Raw genomic sequence first — 24,006 nt, 5'->3', positions numbered from 1 at the left:
AAAATACCAACTCCCAGATTCTCTTAGCTGATACTGAACAGAAACTCTTTAAGCATTAAGATCAAAGTCTGGAATATGAGTCAGCCCTTTAATCATTATTCAAGGAAATTCAATCCAAAACTTTGTTGTATTGAAATTTTGTTTTTCTAGAGCTTTCCTCCCTTCTCCCAGGTGAGCTTATATTACTAGGCAATACACAAGTGAATTCAGGAGGAATTTCAAGGGAGACAAAAAAATATTGTTCAATAATATTAAATATTACCAAGTAATAATTGGAGTTGTTTAAATAGCAAAGCTTAGTATATATGATATTTGATATGTATAGCTATTTTAAAAACTTTACAGTTATGTAAGACTCTTTTCTGCCCTGAATTACTAAGAAGGACCAAGAAAAATTTGAAGGACAGTGTCAAGGTAGGAAACATCAAGTGCTGTGAAAAAACATTCACCTGACTAAACAAGATTAATTTTTTATGCTCAGACTGAGCAAGGAGCAAGTATAGGAGAAAATAGATATAGGAAAGAGAGAATGGAAGAACCAGTGATGAGAAAAAGAAAATATAAAACCAGTAAATTTTTAAGAAATAATTGGAAGCGGAAAAGAAAGAAAATGCTTTGAATACACAAGAAGAATAGCACTTCCCTTTATCATAGTCAAAAGACAGTAAAACAGAAAAGAGTAATGTATTATTGAAAGAGGAATGCGTGAAATACTAAAGCAAGGAGGAAATGAGGAAGATGAAATCCCTTGTAGGACTGTCAAGAGATTTCATAGAAATATTTCTTAGGAGAAAATTTACATTCTTTATGATCAACACTTTCATACAAACCTCTGATTTGAGTCTTTTATGTGTTGCCTTATCTGCTTCCAAGGAATCCCAAATGCTTTTCAGTTGTAACTCTAACTTTTTTAAACTTTTCAGTTCTTTATCTTTCTTTGTTTGATGGTTACTGAGAATTTCTTGTTGATTTTTGTTCTCCGAGATACATTTATCCAAATTATTTTCCAGGATTTGTCTATATAGACAGACACAGAATTTTAGAAACAGGCAACTTAATCAAGACATATGTGTAAACAGGCACAACTATTTTAATGGTTTTGAGTACCTCATTACTATGGCTCAGCAAGACAAACTTGTAAACTACATACAAAAATTACCTAAAAAGGTAGCATTTTTATAACTATAATCAATTTTGTCACTGAGGTCCCACAGTCTGTTCTAAATATGCTAAAAATGTCAGCAAATCTAATACACATAGGAAGAAGAAAACATTTTTCATATAAGAGAACATTTCAAAATAAGAAGCTGTGGGCCTTCAATACAAAGCTTGAAAAGCAAAAATTGTTGCTGAGCATATGGCCAGAATTGCAACTATACATCTCCCTCTGCAAAGGTGGAATCATTGGAAGCTTCTCTTCAACCTAACAGTTTATTTTACTTTATCAAGTAAATAGAAAATTATAATTGAGGGGAAGATGATTGACCAATCCCCACTGAAATTCAGGACTACATGAGAGAAGATATCGGAGCCTCATTTGAAAATGAAAATACTGAAATACTTTATTCTTCTTCAAATTACTTTCAGTGGGTTACACAGGAAAGAAAATGTGTGAAATATTTTAGAGAATCTCTCTAAAATATTTCACTTTTAAGAGCAAAATCTCATAGAATTTTATCAAATGCTTATGTTTTTTGATGTTCTTCTTCTAGCCAGATCCTAAATTCCATATTCCAAATTTTTACATCAACATTTTGGAAGTGAAAACCAAGTCTGATAATTTATAATTTGCACGGGATGCAGCATAAAACTTGAAAATAGAAGCAACAACAGAAAAAAAGAAATAAACTTTTGAGAATAGAGAATCATTCACTCTTTCCATATGGCTCATGTCTCCTACTCTAACCTGTCTGATAGGATGGCAAATTCCTTCTCTGCATTAATTTCTAGTGATTTTGTCAAATTATTGCATTGTCGTTCATTCTTTTGTATCAAAGTTTGTCTCTCATCCAGTTCCTTCATTACTTCTTTTTTTTCTTGCAAAATCTCTTCAGTCCTTTTTTCAGTGGCTCTCAGGGTGCTATTCAGTTCTTCTATTTGGTCATTAAGGGCTTCATTCTGCTTCTCTGCATCACTGTGGATATATTTTAACAAAGCAGTAAGGGTTAGATTTTCCACAGGCATATTTAAAAGACAAAATGTAAGTTGCCAGTTTTTGTGGACATACAAAATAATTTCACAATAATATATGTCAAATGTTTGAAATCAGACAGTGAGAACCTTCACATTCCAATACAGTCCAACAATAAAACTGCAGATAGCCAGGGGGCTATGGGACAGCTTAGCACCATGACAGTATTAAAAGAGTTCAAGGAAATTGGTCTCTGTCAATATTGCTACATACATGGGTGTGACATTTCTAACCATTCTTCCTAGGAACTGGGAACTCGGGTTAGTTTATTCTGTGATGTGACACAAATATACAGACTCATTTAAATATTTCATTAATAGCAATCTGCACAATGTAGGTTTTACAATTGTTTTAGAATTGCTGTAACACTATAGGGCAAACTTCTTAGATTTATGATGGCAGAGTTGCATAAGTAGAGTAGCGAGGAAAACGTAGAAGAAAATCATCATACAAGTTTTAAACTGGAGAAATTTAACAGTCAAACAGTTGATGTGTTATTACAGATAGGGACTGGAAGCAGGAGACACAAACTTCAGTGTAAGCCTGTGCATGAACAGGGTACAAAACCCTTCATTCATCTGGATGGCAGCTGGGCTGCTGGGATCTGTGGGTGACCTGGCTGAAAGTGCACAGAGCTAATTTGATTTTACACTTAGAGAAAACAGCACATGCCATGCTTCAGAGGAGAAGAACCCCAACTTCATGAGAGAGAGGAAGAAAAGACTGGCTGCTGGCTTGCATTTCCCCTGATGAAGTGTCAGAGACTGCAACTCATGTCAGGACCTTGCAGCAAAGCAGCTGTGCCTCCACAGCTGGTACAGGACTAAGGGAGAATGGGTTTGCAGCTCAAGCCACACTGCCAGCTGTGGAATTGTTAGTTTAAATGTTGATCCTAACTTTAATCAACAACCATCCTCAATCATTTCTGTAACCAAGGGATGAGAAGAAGCTATACATATATATATTAATGTGTATAGAATTATTTACTAAAAACATACATTTTTTTCTGTTTCAACTTCTCAGTTTCTTTTGCAAGTTGCTTTGGAACACCAAGGATCCTAACTAGCTCAGCCTAGTAACAAAACAGAAAGGTTTGATTAATAGCTACAAAAGCTAATGAGTTTTCATAGCAGTAATATGAATTTAGAACTGCTGTGAAAATCAGTTGGAAACATTTTTTAATTGTTTGAGTTTTTCCCAGAGAATTGTAGCTCCTACTTTTAAAACTAAACATTGATGTTGACAATTTAAGTGTATCTTCAAGATAAAAATTATGCTTGAATATTATGAATACATCTTATAATGCTACTTATACCATGGAAGGAAGCAGACCCAGATATATTTTTAATTCTCAGTGTAAATCTGTATTAACTGTAATCTGAACAACCTAAAATAACACAACATAACTAAGATGTCTTTATAGAAACCACTTTTTAATCAAAAACATAACTCTCAGTATTTCCTACAGGAATACTAAGGATATGTGCAATAAGGATATGGCACAGCAGCATGTTTCATGCCTATTGGAAAATGGTCTAATATTTAATGTAATGGCACAATGAATTTGGAATGACAACACCCAGAAGATTCACTGCTCCTTTGGGCAAAACCTGGACCCGCACACACACTCACAGATACACAGGCACAATTATTTTTGTGTTACTTTTAAATAAGTAAGCATCTCCTGAAGCTTTTTCATTTCTTCCTCATCTGTCAATATCATCTTTTCTTTGGATGAAACAGCTTCTTTCATTGAATCAATTTCTGCTTTCCTCTGGATTACTTCTTCGCTGAGCTCATCACAACTTTCCTTCAACTGTTGAACTTTATCATTTTTCTTTAAAAATGAAATAAAAGACCAGATTAATTGTATTTCCCCTTTTACATTTTGCAGGTTTCTGACAACACAGACTCACTACCATTGGATGATGATAACATTTTTAGTGACAAGATACAAAATGTATGTTCTTTACCAGATGAGTGTTTCTTCTATCAATACTAACAGAATTTATTTCCAACAAAGCCACATATATTCCTCAGGACTTATGACAACGAATGTATTTTTCATGTTCACATCCTAGAACCAAAAACCTGCAGCTACCTTTACATGCAGTATCTATTTGCTGAATATAGTAAACATTTCCTTGGGTAAATAAAATTCCAGATCTTTTCTGAATCAGTTATTTACTAGTTATCAAAATTAAATGATGTAATATAGCCTATAGAATCTATTTATTTAAAAATTTATTTTCTATATACTCTATTTAAAATAAACTCTAGAAATGCACACTGAGAAAAGTTTCTGTGATTTTTTTATATGTTAGTTGACAGAACACAAAACATTGCTTTTCTCATGTTTCATACTTACCTTTTCTTTTAACATTCTTTCATATTCATCTTCCAGAAGCTTTTTTTCCTCTCTCAAACTACAAAATCAAAGCAGAATGAAATATACTAGTAATAGAATAATCATTACTGTAATACAGTAAATGGTAAAAAAGTATGAAAGCCTATGCTGTGTTAGACTAAAACACATGGTGAATTAGAATGAAAGGTGCTCAGTTTTAAAGCAAGTTTGCTGACTGGTGACTGGGGTCCTGAAGGTCTGGGCATGTGTATATGGAGGTGCACAAATCTTTTTCTACAGTGCACACATCTAAAATTTGAACCTGATTTTTCTTAGACTGATTTCCTCCTGCAGGGGTGCATTCATGCCTCACTCACCCTTGCCTTTTCCTAGTGGCACCCTACACCCACAGTTCCTCCCAAGCTGAGGAAACAAAATCTTAACACAGAAATGTGGCAAAAGGAGAGAGGAGATGGGTAATAAATAGCCACAAAGACATCAAGTATCAAAGAAAGTGCAGCTGCTAGTGAGACACCTTGTTGTTCCTATAAATGTTTTCACATACACATTTACTCTTGAGACAACTGTAACTGAAGCTCCTCAAATCTGGACTGGATCCTGTGGGAAAAAAATCCTGAAAAGTGGCAGGGGTTATAGGCTAAGCCAAAGGAGTGTGGTAGAAAAGTAAATTGAATACCCACAGTCATCTTAACCTGTATCCAAAACTAAAACGCAATTTAATTTCAGGCAACAATTGAGACAGATGCTGAAGTGAAGAAGGAAGAAAGGAAAAAACAGGAAAGATTAGACCTTGTGGGTGTTCAGTAACACTGTCCTGAGAAAGATGAAGGAATGGTTATAGAAAGGGAGCTCAGCCAACAAGTTTGTTGGATTTACAATAGGGAGCTTTTTGGTAGCAGGTAGGTAAATACTGCCAAATACAAAACGATCCCTTCTGAAGGTGGATCCCCAGTGCATGCACAGAACAGCTCCTGTGTAGGTAAATGGGCTACAGCAGTCTGTGTGCCATCACAACCAAACTTCACCGAGTCCTCTGTCCCAGGTATAGCAAAGAATCAACTTCAGGGCTTCAATTCATGTTTATAACTCCAGTAGGAGGATGTGCTGGTCAAGTTCTGTTGAGACTCATGGCAGTCCGGCAGAACAAATAACTCTTTAAATTAGGGAAGAATTAAGAGAAAGGGACAAACTTCCATAAAACAGCTGTGTCACTTGGAGCTATAACGATGGCAAGGGACTCCTGGGCATCCCCACCCACCCAAGGCAGCCATTACAGTGACCTCATAATGTGGCTGATACAGAAAAGAGGCTGCTGATTGCTATTTCTTTTTTTTTCTTCTTCTGAAACCTTCCAGCAGCAGTGCAAGACTTTGCATGGTGGTGGTGGTTCAGGTTTTAGAAAGTGTGTGGGCATGGGAACAGAGATCAGTCTCCCAGCAGCCAACCTCATGGAGGACCATCCCTAAGACCTTCTGCTCAATCCTTTAGCAGGGCTGGTTTAAGATTCCCTCCTCCATGCCACCACTCCCACTCTCTCAAGAAACTCTTTCTTAAGTTTGAGTCCCCCAACAAAAGGAGTGAAGCTTATACCTGGAAGTCTCAGGAAACATATTTCTAGTTAAGGAAAAGAAATAGTGAAAAAAAGAGAACTGGGTTAGTGGTGTTGCAATACAAACAAAACAACTTCTCTCCCACAAATAAGAAACTCTGGCTCAGATGAAGAGCAAAGAGAAAAAAGACACAGTGTAGATGTTGTTGACATACAGCATGTATGATATTTGTATGGGCAGACTACAAGTATGCCTCTACAGGGACTGGTAAAGACAAAAACTAATTTGAATGTCAGCATTTGAACACTCACAGAGTGACCTAGTTTGCAGAAAAAAATCTTTTAAAGAAAAAGGTTGAATTTAAATCAATTTTCCTTCAAAACTGATAAAATTAATTTTAAAAAATTAAAAAATTCCAAAATCATCTTCCAAACCCATTTTGGCAGTACTTCTAATTGAACTCCTTGGGACTGGCATAATCGCACTAAGGATAATGAATGCCCACTTTGCACAAATATCCATAACTGTTTGACTGCCACAAAATATTATTAAATAAGTCCTGTGCAAAATGATTAAAGAAGTACTGCAGGGCTTGTGGTTAGTCTGTGCTATGCCCTCTTTAATATCACGCTGGATGATCAAAAAGGCAATACCAGAGATCAGGAGGGAGAGCAAAGCTGACACTGTTTTCTTTTGTCACATTCCTCACTCATGAGGACAGATTCCTGTGGAACCACTCCAGTTTCACAACAAAGACTTTTCCACCCAGCAAAAGTAAAATGATTTGAACACTTGATTTTCTGTGACATAAACAAAGGCAACACTGAATGACAAGGGCCAAGTTACCTAAACAGCTGGCAGACCAGCTACTTCCACACAAAAACCAGTGGAAGTGTGAAAAGAAAAAATGGCTAAAAAGAAATAAGTTAAATCTCTCCCTTTTGAGAATGAGTTTGATCCAGCTGCCCATAGCCAGAAGCCAGGCAGCCCTATGCTAGCATCCCCACTTCAGGGCTTCCTTACTGTCAGGGAGAAAAACTGGGACCTCCAAAGGTCATCTCATGTTCCAGGTGACAGTTTTAGGATGACATGAATCACCAGTTGAAGACAATATATATATATATATATCTCTGGACTCTAAAGAGGAGGCAGGGTGATTAACATACATTTAGGAATCAAATAAGATTCTTCAAATAATTGAAGTTTAGTCTCTGATTTAACAGATGAACAGAGAAGGTTAATGTAAGATAAGCACAGAAATTCTGGTTCTTCCATTTAGCATTGGAATCTTATAATCTTTGTTACATGGATATCAACCTCCTGACTGTTTTACTTAGACATCAATTGCAACAAGCAAAACAGTTGCAATTGGCATTAGGCATTTAAATTTCCCATCATTTTATAGCCCTTCTCTGATGGATGTATTTTTCAACATCATGTGGATTTTATTATTACCATTGTTATACCTCTAACAATACACACAATGGAAAGAAGATAAAACTCTTAAGTTTAGGCATTAATGTGTGCAAATGTTTCTAACATTGCTCTTCTTATTTTATGAAGCCTGATAACAGTACTGTACATGAAAAGCTGTCAGAGGGGCAGTTGTAATGAGTTAAAAAAAGGCAGTTGGAAAACTGGGTCATTAATAAAAATACATTCCATATTTTTCCCTGAGAGACATTTACAGCTGCAAGCTGACACAGAAATAAAAAAATTAAGACAGGGAGAATAAGAAATGTAGGGGTAGTTGTCAACAGAAGTCCATTTCACTTCCTCAGCTCACAAAATAACCACAACACTGTCAGCATTAGAAGTCCCATCATGGAAGAAGTGAACTCCTTCAGCTGCTGTCTCTCAGAGCTGGGATTGCCTGGAAATCCACAGAAGGTGTTTGGCACCTCACAACTCTAATCCAGTGACCACAGGTAGAAGTTATCCCAGCTGACAAGCTGCCAGCATGAGCTTCCTGTAAGGCTAGGAGCTGTAATTAATTTGTAGGTACCAGAAAATGCAGTCACAAGACCAGCTGATAACTTCAGCTGTGGTGCTATTTATTTTACTTATGGCCTGTAATTCTTTACTAGAAGAGCTATGGATAATAGCTTAACTTTTCACTTTCTAATTATTGAGTGACTAATACAGAAATAATTACAAATGTTGAAATAGTTTTCCTTATTTGCAATGCTTCTACAAGGACAAAATCAGTTTTGCAATCCTGACTTGCATGCAGTTGCAGAGTGCTTCAGTGAGGAGCTGTTTTGTTACCTGAACAAATCACTTTAAGAGCTGGAGATTGGACCTAGGCTTTCAAATAAAACTGTTTTCAAGCATCAGGCACCTTTAATATCACAAACTCTTGTTATAGATAAATTCAGTAAAAATTAATTGCTTACTTTTAAATGAATTGCTTAGATGATAGATTTAGATTTAATATTTATTATTTCTCAACAATAAACAATTGTTGATACCATTGTGTAACAAAGAAAACCAGATCTTTATTTTGTCTCATAAATCAACTCCAAGACTCACACAAACATTAAAATGAAATGTCTCCTTAAGCCAGAGCAAATCCTTGCTGATCAAACTGATTGTTCATTTCTTGTTCCACTAATCTGATTTTTTGATCTCTATTCTTACTTACTGAGGCTTCTTATCAATTACATGAAGAAATGTCATGGCTCTGAATGCAATTTTAGCAGAACTGAGTGGAGATGACTCTTTTTCCCTTTACTTTATGACCCTTGCCAAGTACTTTCTGAGAGGGAGAATACTCCCAGAGTCAGCTCTGACTTTGGGATGGTGGCCCAAGCTTTATAATAAGGTCAGTAAAATCCTTCCAACCCTTGTTCTCCCCCTGAGCTCTGAGGCAGACACTGAGCAATGAGCCCAGGACTTCCATATGGCAGAACAGGCCACAAACTGGGAGAGGAGGCACATAGCTACAGTGGGAACACACCCCAAACATGCACTCACCCTCAGGGTGACTTCCCTGACAGGTGAAGAGTGTCAAAAAATACACTAAATACCTCATGTACCTATTGGAATGATGAAAAAACTCACAAAATTCCTGAAAACCTGATGATACTGCAATGCTGAAAGCAATTGCATTTATTCTGGGAATGCTGACTATTCATTGGAACTATAAAGAATTAAAACAGAAAATGAAATATCATCTTCAGCTGTTCAGAAAGGTCTGGAAAAATTGTTTACAGAGGCAAACAAATGGGAAATTAAATAGGGATAGAAGAGTATGGAATATTAAGAGACCTTGAGACTTTTGCTAATGTTAAGGCATATCTGTACGGCTCCTCGAGTGTGAAATGTTGTTGTCAGATTTGAATCAAAGTTCAAATAAGGTGCTAAGTACTCTTAGATACCAGAGAAAGTGAACTGAGGCAGGAAATAAAGTCAGAGATAAGAGGGATGCTTCAGAGAAATAAAAGTTTACAGAAACAGGGGAACAGAGATCTGCAGAACCAGGGAAACAAGATCAGATTTCTCACTTCCAGCTCAGCACTAGGTCTGAGTAGACATTCTAAAAAAAGGATAAAGCAGTAGATAAGAAACACAGATAAACCCTTCAAAACCTTTTCCCCTCCATGTTCCCTGCCTGCTATACATATAAAAGTAAATAAACAACATGTTTGTTTTCAGACTGAACAGCCATTAGTCATAATTCCCAAAGAGAAATTTACTTGTAAGCGCCAAGCACAGCTGGGACTGTATTAACACAGTTGGACAACAAGGGAAACTGTGTTCCAGAGAGATCAAGGGCCAAGAGAGGTTGGGCCATGACTTTTTATCCTGAGAAATTAAGAAAACCAAACAGCAACCTAACAGCAAACTTCTAATACTTTTGATGGAGCTTCCCTCCCCTCTGTGACATTGTCCGTGCACCAAATATTTCAGAAATCATTGCTTTACTCTTTGGATAAAACCAGCAAGCATATGGATCTTCATTTTACATCAGTGTTACTATTAGATCACCTGCTACTCACAACTCTGTTCTGGATATTCACTTTCACTGTCTTTCACAGGCACCAAACTCATCCCACCTGTTACAAACATGCATTCACACAAATAATCTGGTTTTCTTCATAGTCCACTTCTCATTTCTTCCCTATATTCACTCACCCATTCTTCACACATATTGTGCTAGTCCTGTTCGTTCCAGACTAGTCCAACTCAAAATCAGTATGATTTCTTGAATATTTCTGGAACTTCTCCCCCAGTAAGCAAATCCACATATAACCAAGGCACATCCTTCTCAGTCCACACCCAGAAAACACATAAGACCCAATGCTACCATCAGATTCCAAACAGGGAACAAATAAATAATCTGCAGCTCCCGAGTTTGAAAAATTGGTAAATTAAAAGGGCAAAGGGTTGGACAAAGGAGATCTATCAAACCATTCTGCAGCAGTGAATCAGTTGCTCATTGTCTCATCCATTACAAGAACTGCAGGGCACTACATGAAGCTGTAGGGGTCAGGTTAAAAAAGTAAGGAGGTGGCAGCTCTTACGTAGTTAATCTGTGGAACACTTTGCCCAGCATGTTGCAGTGTCAGAAGTTTGTTCTGGAGGAGACAGGAGAAGTTCAAAGGAATAGAGGTCAGCTGAGGATTCCCAAACACAGAGGACTGTATTTGGCTCATGAAATCCCCACATCACGAGAGGCTGGAGCTGCAGTTTTGGTTTCCATGAGATAATGCACCTCACAGACCTCTCTGGTCAGACTCTACAGCTGGGTTTGATCCTGGCCAATACATAAGACATAAGTTTCTTACTACAGTGAAGGAACATTTTTTACAGCATGACTGACCCAAAAAGTGGATTTTTAATCTGCAAGACAATCAGTTCATATATAAAAATTAATCCAGTGCAAGGATGTGCAGGATAATTGAAATAAGGCCAAAACTGCATTTTGTATAGAGTTCTCATTTTCACTGGAGATAGAAAATAGAGAATGGGAAAATATTACCTAAACATAAAAATCCTCACATTTTTTTTGGAAATCGATGCAAAATCAGAGAAAAATGGTGAAAAGATACATGAGGACAAATGGTTAAAAAGCATGATACTTCTAAAGAACTCATTTCTGGACTGCTTGGAAATTGCAGTAAATTCTGTATTTAATAATTATTTCTGGAAATTTCATGTTTCTTAGTTATCTCATAGCAAATAATTTTTTCCAGATGCTTTCCATGTTTCTTTCCCACTCCCAGTTTGTTTCATTCTCAAGTTTCTTTTTCTCTTAGAGCAAACACTTGGCTCTATAAAACCAAAAAAAATGAAGAAAGAATTGCAAGCAAAATCTGCTCCATGCAGTGTGTACAGTGTTACTGATTTCCTTGCAGAATAATAATCTTAACTGCTGAGATGCTGACATTGTGTGCTTGTGTTTATATACATACCAATGACACTACAGCTGGATTGAAGATGGGTAAAAATAGCAAGTCCCTCACAAAATAAAAATCTGATTTCATCTAGGTACATTATTTTTACAAATGCAATACTTCTGCTTGTAATTTTACTATAAAATATGCAGATAATTGAAATGTATACAATACCAAGCTCATTCTCAACTGTTGTCTTTATATAGAAATGTTAAGATTTCACTCCTTCCACAGCAAATTTATCATTTTTCTAATGTTAAAATATACAAGTACTTCCCTTTGAATACCTGAATAGAAAAACTTGAACACACAGTGCTAGTGATGTTAAAAATAGTATTGGGTCTATTTATGACATTGTTCCATAAAATCCAAGCCAACAGGTCTCTGAGACACTTTAAACATTTGTATTGAAGGTGTTCTAGGCTAGATTTGCTCATGTTAATTTTCCCCACCTAAATATTATTCATCCGATGCAGTAAATTTTAAACTTAGCATTTTAAATTTAAGCATTTCAAAGAACCCCATCCATGTTCTAAATTTAAAACTATCTACAAATCTGACCATGGCAAATTTATTCATCACTGACATGTTGCTGTGACAGGGGAAAGTTTGTGGCAATTCATTTAATGACAGCCATCAAGAAATGTGCCCATGTAAAATGTAAAGGAGATTGATTTTTTTATTCTATTGATCACCTTTTGACATTACCTATGATAAAATCAGCAGCATTTGACCACTTTCACCTACCATTCTATCTTCAACCGATTTTCATTCACTCTTCCTTTAGTAGCATTGTATTCACTTCGGCAGCTGAAAAGTTGTTGCCTTATTTGGGAACCTTCACTGGGAGCTTCTTCAGAGATCTGTTCTGCTTTTTCCAGTTCACTTTGTTGTTCCAGTTCTGCACTCAGGCGTTCAGCTTCCTGCAACAGATGGCTCTCAGATTCCTGTAAACTGCATTAAACAGACTGGTTTAGAACTAGTCAAGGTGAAGCACAGGCTTTGTATTTATACTTCTTTACATACCTATAATATTTAATTGAAGGTTTGCAAGATGAGATGGAATTAAGATCTGTATAATTTTGCTGACCTTCTAGTTGACCCTGGCTTGGGCAGGAGGTTGGACCTCCAGAATTCTGCTCAAACCCAAATCATCCTATGATGCCACGAGAGCAGTGGAATCTGGTCTCAAGGGGGGTTTTCTGCATACCTACAGTTGGAGTGAGATTCATTTTATCGAATTTTAACCAGATGGCAGACTGTTACTTAGTCAAATTTATTTGTCTAACACTTCCTGGACAAAAATGAAGAGACAAGGAATCCATTTTATCCTAAGAAGTGCCAAAGGCTAGATCTGATGAAGACTGGAGACCTATAATAGTGAAGTATCCACCAGGACAAGGCCCAGTCTGGACTATATGACAACTTTAAGTTCTTAATTAACACCAGAACATCTACCCAGTGATGACCCAGCAGTCTTGCTACTGCTGTAGTGCCACCAAGTCCTGAAATAACTCATGTTATACACACAAAAACTGAAAAAAAATTTCTGGACATCTGTGGAACCTTATTATAAGGCCTGTAGATCAATTATCTGCTTTGTATCACCAGACTAGCTCCACAGAAACAACAAAGTAACACCTGTCAGTGTCTGGAGACTGGTATTCATAATATACTTAAAAACTTGTGTGGTGATAGCTGAAAACATCCTAAAGGCTGTTAGTAAAATACACTGGTTATTATGGAAAACTCTTAAAGGGAACACAATATGAAAATTCATAGACAATGTATTACCCATAAACCTATGCTTTATGCTACAGAAATATTGTGTATGCCTCCTCAATATCACTATATTATGACTTTTATATAATGGTCTACTAAAATGTGTCATAAATTATGTAGAAGAATGAAGAACTCTATCACTTGTGTTTTACTAATTAAAAATATAGTGCAATATTTTTTAAACAAAGGAACTTAGAATTTTGAGAAACATATTGAGAAACTCTAGACATAAATTTTGGCTCAAATTTGACATTTATGGCTTAAACAGAAAGAGAAATTACATATCACACCAAAGAATAGAGTTGGTAAAATGATAAAATTATGAAAAAAATACAAAATATAAAACTGATGATACTGCACAAACATAGTTGAAATAATATATAAAAAAGTTTTGATTCATGCAACATTTCTCCCTAGATAAGAACTTCCTGTTTCTAAACTAGAAAATAAGAAAATCACAGAATTCAAGAGAAACCATGTGCCTTCATCATGAAAAAATAATTTCATGTGTTTACACATATATGTTAAGCAAAAAATAAACAGACTTACTGACACTGGATTCTGTATAATATTTAAATCTTTAAATCTAACAGAAAGTATGCAGTTGTGGGAGAAAATATAATTGGTTGTAGTAACACACAATTTCAAACACAATTCTTTCATAACATATACACTTTACAAACAGTTACATAAACATGTAAGTGAATTCATAAAAACAAAATTTTGAGTATTTATTCTTTCAAGATAATAAAAAAAAGAAAAACAGAAACAAGAATTGAGTGTTGAATCTAGATTTTGCTCCCTACAGATGTCAACAGTACTTTCTAATTTGAATTTAATTGAAGACAATGAAGAAATAACTGCACATCTATCCAATGTACAAATACAGAATCCCATGACTGCAAAAGTAAGTTTATGCAGTCTGATGTGGCAACTTTTGAATTTGTGAAATAATTAGTCATTTAGCAGAGGCTTAAGATTCCCAATCTGCTAATGAATCATCATTACTATCTGAGTATCCTCCCGTTTGGGTTAACAGAATATCCATACTAGGCTCCTAAACTGAGATAATATAAATAAAATCTACAACTAGGCACATAATTGAGTGATTAAAAAGGTTTTCAGGGGCCAGATACAAGATCAGATACTTCAACTTTAGATGCAGCCTTACTACAAAGCAGATGGGTATGGTCATCACAATGGGATGACAGTCTGTTCTCAGCAAACACAAATTCAAAACCACTTAAGACTCTGAAGAAAAATATAAAATATATTATCTGCCAGGTGACATCTTTCAGCTTTTAGAAATGCCAAATTGTGCCAAACTGAAAGCAAGAAATAAATTTGCCCCTAAACAGAGGACTGCACTTATAGCTCTGTGTACATTAGCAACAGCCTTGGAAACTACCTGCACACAGAGTAATTGCACTCATGATTTTAGACAAATCTGTATTGTATATCAGAGACATCAGTTGCAATAGTTTGGCACAGCTGTCACAGGGAACTGTGCTGCTATGATATATAAGGCTTTCTGCTTGAGATTTTTATGTGCTAATAAAGGAAAGAAAAAAAACACATAGAGCTTGAAAACCTCATCCTGTGTCATTTCTCTTAACATGGCATTGCAACAACACTAGGAGAGATGGGCATTAATTAGGAAAGGAATTGAATTCAACTCTATTATGTGAAAAAATAAGTTCTTGATCCACAGAACTGTACAGCACGTGGTAGGGTGAAGAGCAAACAATTAAAAAGCAGCATTGATCTTGTGAAGGGTTCTTTGCAGGAAGAGAATATATATACATATTGCACTTACCACCAGGACAATCCTTACAGCTGATGGAGAAAACCAGACCCTTGCAGGTGTCTGGATAAGGAGGAAGTGTGTGGTCCTTATTTCTTTCTATAGAGCGTTAAGGGGCCCTTGGTACCTTGTTCAGATAAGCACATCTACTTGCTTAACATATGGACAATTGAATCCTAATTTTGATGTCTGAATCCCACTTTTGGTATTCTTAAAATATACTGGAGATCATGATGAATTTTTGGTAATTGATTTCCCTTGCTTTCTTTTAGCAGTAGGAGAAATTTATCTGTGAGAATTAGTGCTTGCTCACACATTGGTGTTCTGCTGTGACACACAGCTACACCCAATACAGAATGGGGCATCGTGATCTCTGATCCACTTTCTTACAGAAGCATGGCCAATTCATACTCCTGTAAGAATGATGGAAAGAATGAGAGATGTAATCTACCATCTAACATTTTCATGCTTTTGGTGCATTCTGTTAAGGGTAGTTTTAAGTGTGACAGAAAGGACAGCTGAGTCCTGTTTACACTTAGGCCCTATTCCACTTGCTATACACACAAAGAGATTGCCTTTACATAAATAAATGTCCCATAAAAAAGAATACTGTATAAATACATAAAACATGTAGGAATATGTTTGTATTTTTCCAATGAAAGACTGTTTTCAAACTAACACTGGCTGAAAATCAATTAATTAGCAGCTACTGGTTTCTGCTTCAGCTCAGTGAACACCAGTGTGGTAGAAACTCTCTCTATCAATTAATCCAAACACCACAAAATATGTTTAGATCTGAGCAGTTAGAAAAGTCTTCTTGTATTTTCTAGGAACCTGAACAACACTGAAGTGCTGTTTTTTAACTGTGCTTCTCAGAAAGATTTGCTATCTATTCCAGTAATCTGAAATAAAGTCATGTGATGTTTCACAGTCAGAACCATATTCAAACTCTGCATTTTATTAACACAAAACCAGAAGACTCAGCTATCCTCAAAAAAACTGTTATCTAAGTATTTTGAGAACCCTTTTTCAAATTACTTTACATTACTTTGCACTTGCTGCTATTCAGACTGCCAGGAGGCACAGCAAATCCCAGCATCATCCAAATAAGGGGCTATAACCTGAATTAGTTTTAGGATACTTAAATTAGGCTTTAGCTTTAATGACAGAATTGCCATAAAGTTTTCAATTTGGACTGTCAGTGAAAGTGGATAAAATATGGTTAATACAGTGGATATTATGGTATGCATTACAGGAATGTAACAGGAATATCATGATGCTGATTTTACTGATAATTACAGGTATGCTGTCTGTTACAGTCTGTACATCCATTCCCAATATTATTATGCTTGTATCAGAAACAAAGATGTGTTTCAAACAAGTATTTAAGTATCCCAAATTAACTTGAAAGTTCCTATTAAATAGTAGTGGTTTTCAACCTTGTGTTCTGGCTTCCTGTTTGTGAACTATAACAGCAAGAAAGCCTTAAATGATGATTAGGCTACAGCATGAGCAGAAAGTACTTTAAAAACAAAATGCTCTGGCTACTGAAAGTCTGAAAAGGAATATTATACCTTATCACAGCCTCATGCAGCAGGGTGTACTGTTCCTTCAGCTCAGCTACCCTGGTGTCTGTGATTTTTCCAGCAGAAAGTAGCTATGGAAGGCAAACAGACAGTTATGAAATCTCCTAAGAACTAATACTTTCATTCTGTTGCAACTTTTTATAACTGTAATTGGCAGCCTTTCAGTTTATACAGACTTTGGTAACATAACAAATTAAATACACCACCAAATCAAATAAACAGATAAAAAATTGCTTATTTTCATAAAAATTCAAGGCATAAATATAAGAACATAAAAAATTCTTCTATCACAACTACAGTGCTACTTGCACTGTACCATTTCTTCTTTGACTTTTGGTCTATATTAATATTTCATGATAATTCTGTCTTTTCTTTGAACTCAGGCCATAAGTAACCTCTTTTCATTGCTTAACAGGTTCAGTTTTGGTACAAACCCACTGGCCTGCACAAGCAAAACTGAGGCCTAAAGCATCTCTGCTGGCAATAGGGTTGTAAAAAATATAGGAGCTAGGCTAAAGCTGGATTACCCCCAGGCAACAGAACACATTACCTTACACACCTGTGCACATCTTCAGCAAACACCAAGATCAAACAGGTCCTTTAAATACCTCCAGAGATAGTGACTCAAACTCTTCCTTGAGCAGTGTGTTCCAACACTTGACCACACTTTCAGTGAAGAAATGTTTCCTAATATCCAATTTAAACCCCTCCTGGTGCAACTTGAGGCCATTTGCTTCTGCTCTATCACTTGTTACCTGGGATAAGACACTGATCTCATGGCTACACCTCCTTTCAGGTAGCTGTAGAGAACACTAATTTCTGCTCTGAGCCCCCTTTTCTCCAGGTTGAACACCCCCACCTCCCTCAGCCACTCCCCATCAGACTTGTGCTCCAGACCCTTCTCCAGCTCTGTTCCCTTCTCTGGACTCTCTCCAGCCCCTCAATGCCCTTCTTCTAGTCAGGGGCTCAAAACTGAGCATGGGATTTGAGCTGTGGCCTCACCAGTGCTGAGTGGAGCAGGACAATCATTGCCCTGGTCCTGCTGGCCACACTTTTCCTGGGTGATATTGCTTTAGAAAACCTCTCTTCCCCTCCTTTGGTCACAAGTAAGGAGAAGAAGTTTAAATCAAATTAAAAAATGTAAGATGATCCACCTCTATAAAAGTCCATGGCTACCCTGGTGGGGCAGCAAGTCAGACCTGCAACTTCTATGGGACCCTGCCAAGAAATGAGATTATGCAGATCTCCTGAAATAAGAAGTGAAATTACTACAGCTCCAAGAAAATGCTATACTACCAGTTATAATACAACCTTCAGAATATTCAGAGGAAACTATTAAGAACTAATCCTATGGCCAAGAAGCAGAATACATGTCAATATGTCAAAGGAAATATATATTTTCTTGATAACTGTTAAAGCTTTTTGAAGATTTGTTTCAAAATATTGCATCCTAGCAAAGACAATCTTTGCTCCCTGAGACCCCAAGAATAGAAGGTCTGCCTTTCATTTGTTTGCATGAGATTAAAGATAAGCAGCTCTCAAATATTTATTTTGGCATTCTGTATGATCAAAGATACTGTTCACTTAAGTTCAAAATACTATCTAGGTCTTCTGTGAGAAAGAAAATATTTCCCTTTCTCAACCCATTTATTTCTTAGCCTCATACAGAGGTATAGTTGTCCTGTTTGTGTGGTGCCTCACTAATGTGCTTTCTCCACATTCCTGTGATCTGTACCTGTGAATTACAGGTTTTTTTACTGCTTAGGTTCTCACTGCAGATCTACACCATGCTTGACAATGCTTCCACAGAAATAACCTTGCTTGTCCTGGAGGCTGTGTCTTTTTAATGTCCATAAACTCCTTGCAGATTTCACACCTAATTTCTCAGTTCAGTTCAGAGCTAAGAGCTCTATTTCAAGAAGGTTGGTCCTATGCAGGTTGAAGACTTGTAGCATTGAGGACTACACAGGACAGGCTGCATGGATGGCATACCAGCATGCCAAAGGCAGTGGTCTCACTTTCCTGGAAAGTTTCATCACCAGATAGTTCCCATTACCACAGCATTTTTGGGAGAGCCATCAAAGAGATAGCACTGGGCTACCCTGGTCCCAGGATTTGTTATTAAACTTTGGTATACCCTTTCCTCCAAGATTCTTGGGACAGCAGAAGGGAAAGAGGCAACTGTTTGAGGGGAAGAAATAGTTTGTGGAAGAAGGGAGCAAACGTGATCCTACTCTAGAAAAATTGAATTAATTGTGATGATAAAACCAGACAAGAGATATGCCCCTAATATAAAGATATATAATTCTTTCAAGGTGGCCTGTCCCACATTAATGCTAAAATAACCAAGAGTATTTATGCACTCATGGTCTATTTTATTGCTCAGAAGCTCTCACATTGCTGGGGTAGGTGAAATGTAGATCTCCTCAGTGTAACTATTTACATTGCTACACTGAAAAGTAAAAGAGTGAGTGAGAAAATGGAGAAGTGAGAAAAAAAATGACTTCTAAATGGCAATTGAGGATGACTTTCCTTTCAGTCCTGTGTTAACCATAATGCCCTTGTAAGAACTGAGGTAATTTTATTCTACTGGTGATCTCAGATCTGGAGTCTGGAACATAGTTGGATAAATATTCTTGACTTGTTGAGTCTTCCAGTCCCATTCCATGTTAAATACAGTTGTATTTAACTGTATGTTGCTTTTCTCAGATTTTCTTTCTCATTTTATAATGTACTGAGACACCATACATTTTCAAACACACTCAACATTGATAAATAATCTGGATAAACCAGAATAAATTTTCCTTATCTAAATGCAGAATTACTGGAAAGTTGGATGAAGATTTGTCTTTTAACAAATGGTTGCCTGGCAACTTTCTGCTTTCCATTTCCCCATACTCCCATAAATGCAATTACATGGAATTATGTGTCTTATTACTGGATTTACTTGAATCTTTTTCTTTTAATGCAAAATTTCTGTTATGTTTATTTTACCATATTAAGTTACCCTTAACTTGCCCTTGTGATTTTCTAACTGTTACAATTTTTTATATTGCTACGTGATTCGAAGTCTGGCTTTTCTACCAGAAAAACAAAACAAAATCTAACAAATCAAAACCAAACCCAAACCCAAGTTCCAAAGCATTTTTTCCCTTCAATCAGTGAAAAGTCCCAAAGTGCTGGACATTCTATTCTATTACAAAAAATGTGGAGGAAAATTTTGCAGAAAAGGTGAAAGGGAAGGACATATCCTTAATATTTTTCTAGCAAGAAAAGGTAGATATTTTGTCTCTGAGCAGGACTCATTTAAATGTAGGAGTCCATGAGAAAAACAGAGCATACTTATGTTCAAATAGCTGTTATGTACAAATGAAAAACTTTTCTCTCTCCAAGTTCATATCCACTTGCTACCAACAGTTCCCCACCAGACCCATCTTCAAAATCTCCTGATGAAAATGCCAAGAAAAAGTGAGCACTATGTGAGGTTATACACTGTCTGAGGTACCTCTTTTATATCCTTCCAGCTTGACTTCAGCCACATGAGCCCCTGGATCCACGGTAGTTTCTCCAAGCTTGCAAGGTGGAGATGTTAGTAAGAAAGAGAGTATGTCAGAATAGGAATGGGAATTAAAACCACAGAAGGGAGAGGACCCACCTGATAAATGAGGTACTCATCCATGTGAGCAAAACAAGCGAAATCTGGCCCTAACTTGATCAACACTTCCTCACTCTGCATTAACTGCAGTGGGCATTCTCCATTTTATCAGATTATATTCAATTTTTTCTGACAGTCAGCTCAAAACAATGCAGCAAGGAACTCATCTGAAATTCCAAAACAAGTTTTCTCTAACTCAAATAAGAACTCTAGGCACATTTCCCATTTCAAATTTCAAGGCTCTTAAAGTTCTTTTGGGATTTTCCAGAAATGAATAAAATTCAGTCAAATATTAAACATAAATAGATGCTGGAATCTGAATATTGGTCTAACTTTTCAGAGTTTTTTGATAAAAAAGCACACAAAATAAGCACAGAAGATAAACAAAGTCACCACCAAGAAATTACCACTTAACATCAATTACCTACAATCATTATTAAAGTGAAGCACTTGAGGCTTCTTAGGAAATACTCAATTTCAGCAGTGCCTAGGATCTCTGCATTTTGGAGAAATGATGTAGCTAACACGTGTTTCTAATTATGTTTGCAGTTACTGCAAAACAACTAAAATGTATTCTAAGCTCAAATGGAATAATAATGCTTTCCCTTCCTTCATGCTAAGTTGTAGGTTTTGTAACTGTAACAAGACATTTTGACTACACTTAGTGTAATTTTAACACAGAATTTCCAGCATTTTATACTCATTTTCTATTTCAAATATCTGAAATGTCTCATCAAACAACTCTTTTGCCTCCTAATAGAAGACTAGAGAAAAATATCAAGGCATTAATATATCTTATAGTTTGCATACACTTAGGATTTCAGTATAGTATTAGCCCCTTGGCATATGTCTCTTCTGGCCAGTCTGTTCTGTCAGGTTTGCAATTTCCCTTCTGTGCTGTTTATTTGAAGAGCTTTTGTGTATTTTTCAATTAATCTCAAATATTCATACACATATGGAAGATCAACACTTACAAAATTATAATTTCTCTACCCAACAACATTTCAGGCTTCGGCACATTTTTCAAAGTATTTTAAAACAAGAAGATAAAAGTCACTAATTTAAGATGGTAAACAGTTTGCAATAAATTGTAGTTATTGGTATGCAGTTCTGCATTCCATTTTGGAGATTGGGAAACAGTGAAAGCACACACAGAAATAGCCATACTGCAGATATTTAGAGAATGACATGCCTTCCTTAAGTCAGTATTCTAGAGAAAGGTTACGATGACAGAAAGTAAAGAAAAATGCACTGACAATTTTAAATAGATACTGTAAATGAAATTTAAAAATAAGATGTGGTCACTCTCACCTGGAACAATATACATTTATTACAGGAAGTAGACTTCAGAATAAGTATGGGAAGCTCATTTAGAAAAAGGCTGTTTAATAGCTTTTCAAGTAGAAAAATATTTGTCACTGAGTTTCCTAAACACTTAGCTTAGGTGACAAAAACAACACTTGAAGCCATGAGGTTACTGGTTGCACAAATGTAGTCAGGTGGGAGTAATGGCATACACACAAATCATAAATACACTTATGTACAGTAGATACATTGTACTGCCTTACACTGAACTTCTACAAATTTAATTTTTTAATTACAGATGGATGAACCAGGCATCCTTTAATGAAAAATAAACTGCTGAAGAGCCTCCTAAAACTAACAAATAATGACTAGGAAAAATAATATCCCAAATTCTTTCCCAAGGCGTAGTTCATAACCGTAGTGTTGTTGCCCTGTTCATGGGAAAAAGCAATCCCTACATGGAAAATATAAACATCAGCCACAATCAAGATGGCACAGTGGGTGAGACTATGCTGCTGGCCAACTGAGCCTTGCATGGCTCAGAAAAGAGGGCATAGGAGACTGATAAGACAGGCATTTCAGGAAAGGACAGCTTTCCTGCTGTCATCAAATTTCGTTTGGCTACAAATCAGGATAGTAAGTAACCAGCACAGTCTTATACTTGGTGTTTTTATTGGAGCAGGTTTGCAGGAATCAGAAAGGAATTTTTCTGAAAACACAAAGAAGGGAGAAGCTTTTGTATTTGGTATATCATCACTCTGAAAGTGCATTTGGGTTTATTCTCTCTGTATATTGAACTAACTACAGGATCTTCCATGGCTACAGATAAAGGAAATAGCAGTAAACTAGAGATTTTGAGCAGGCAGATGACACGAGAGAAAGAGAGTTAATAAGAACATAATTTTGTGGACCTCCTTCTTTACAAATTTGGTCCTCACCTTAACAGAAGGAGTGATTTTTCTTTGACCATATGAATTTTATGATGTGCATTATATTTACAGTTCTGATATGAATATCATATCCACTGCTTACATGATCTGTCAGTGGTGCCTTTCTGCCTGCTGCAGAATTTATAAATAAAGCAATGAACAATTTAAGCAGGTAGGAAGCCATGCAGCCACTAGTTCTATGTAATCTGTATCTAAACAAGAATATTTATAATACCAAATGGAATAGCACTGCTTTTCCTTTTCTGTTCTGATGTGTTCTCACAGACACTTGAGGAAGATGAATAGGTAGCCCCACAATCCAGTGGACAGCATAAGAACTGCTTGCATGAAGAGTTACTACTGAGTTAAAAGAGAAAACAATTTAGCTAATCAGAAAGAATTCTAAATCAGAATTTGTTTCTAGTAAGGAATTTTGGTATACATTCCACATTGTAGAAAAACCTGAAAATTAATCTAATTACTGGGCATTCTCTTTCTCAGTCAAAATGTATCACAGAATCACTGAAGTGTACAAAAACATCAGAAATATTACTGCAGCAGTTCAATCTCAACACATTCCATCTCTGCCACAAAAATGGTTTGTATGAATGAGTCCCAACGTACTTCAGGTTTGTACATAACAATCATTTGAAGTGCTTAGACAAACCTGGATATTTTGCAGCAATTCTTCTGCAGGAGATGTTGACTCCCAGAACAAAGCCAGAAATCAAACAGATGCCAAGCTGTTGTGTTTTAAATTGCCATAGTCACTAGTTAAATTAACATCTGCCTACGGTCATAACTTTGTTGTTTTCTGCTTGACCTACATTCCATTATCTGCCAGAAAAAGAAAAAAAACCTTATTCTAAAAATTCATGGGAAATGGTTCATGCTGGTTTTGATAAACTTTGGATAAACAATCTCAGACAAGTCTAATAAAATGAAATATATCACTTCTTTAACCTTGCAGTCACTGGGAAGTTCTGTGAACAGAATTAAAAACTTCAGTAGAATTTCAGAGTATCTTGAGCTGTCAGTTATTTTTATCTTTAGGAAGATGTCTGTATGATAAAGATATCTCTTCAGTCCACAGGAAAAAAAATAGATTCCTAAAAAGTAGACTAAAAGAGATTAAAAGCTAAAAGAAAATTAGCTTTAAGTAAAAAGCAAAGACCTTAGCAGAAAAGACTCAGTTACAGTCATCAGCTGTTATTCAGTTAGATCCTGTCACAGTTGAACAAGATTGACTTTTGGGGGTTGTGATTGCCTAATTTCAAGTCTTTTGTATTATACAGAACATTCTAGATCTAAAAAGACTCAAACTGGTAAGAAACTTTGTTTATAAACAAACAGCAGGTCTTAGTTTAAAATTGGTCCAATATTTCTGCCATAAGTTAAACTGCATCAGCATCTTACAGCTTAAGATTACTCAGTGTC

The 24,006-nt window shown here is 36.2% G+C and overlaps 1 protein-coding gene across 1 annotated transcript in view; it reads right to left on the bottom strand.

Moving 5' to 3' along the window:
- Window positions 1-24,006, bottom strand: part of CCDC146 (coiled-coil domain containing 146) — a 57,536-nt gene that overhangs the window by 18,304 nt on the left and 15,226 nt on the right. Inside the window, exons 3-9 of the mRNA XM_058022973.1 lie at window positions 16,669-16,751; window positions 12,256-12,462; window positions 4,560-4,617; window positions 3,855-4,028; window positions 3,190-3,263; window positions 1,907-2,134; window positions 831-1,017 (exon numbers count right to left, since the gene is read on the bottom strand). Coding sequence (XP_057878956.1) covers window positions 831-1,017; window positions 1,907-2,134; window positions 3,190-3,263; window positions 3,855-4,028; window positions 4,560-4,617; window positions 12,256-12,462; window positions 16,669-16,751 — 1,011 coding nt within the window. The remainder of the gene's footprint in view (window positions 1-830; window positions 1,018-1,906; window positions 2,135-3,189; window positions 3,264-3,854; window positions 4,029-4,559; window positions 4,618-12,255; window positions 12,463-16,668; window positions 16,752-24,006) is intronic.

This window comes from Melospiza georgiana, chromosome 4, assembly GCF_028018845.1.
Source record: "Melospiza georgiana isolate bMelGeo1 chromosome 4, bMelGeo1.pri, whole genome shotgun sequence".
In the NCBI taxonomy this organism is placed as follows: domain Eukaryota; kingdom Metazoa; phylum Chordata; class Aves; order Passeriformes; family Passerellidae; genus Melospiza; species Melospiza georgiana.
The sequence above is the reverse complement of the archived record's forward strand: the minus strand, read 5'-3'. Positions and strand labels throughout refer to the sequence as shown.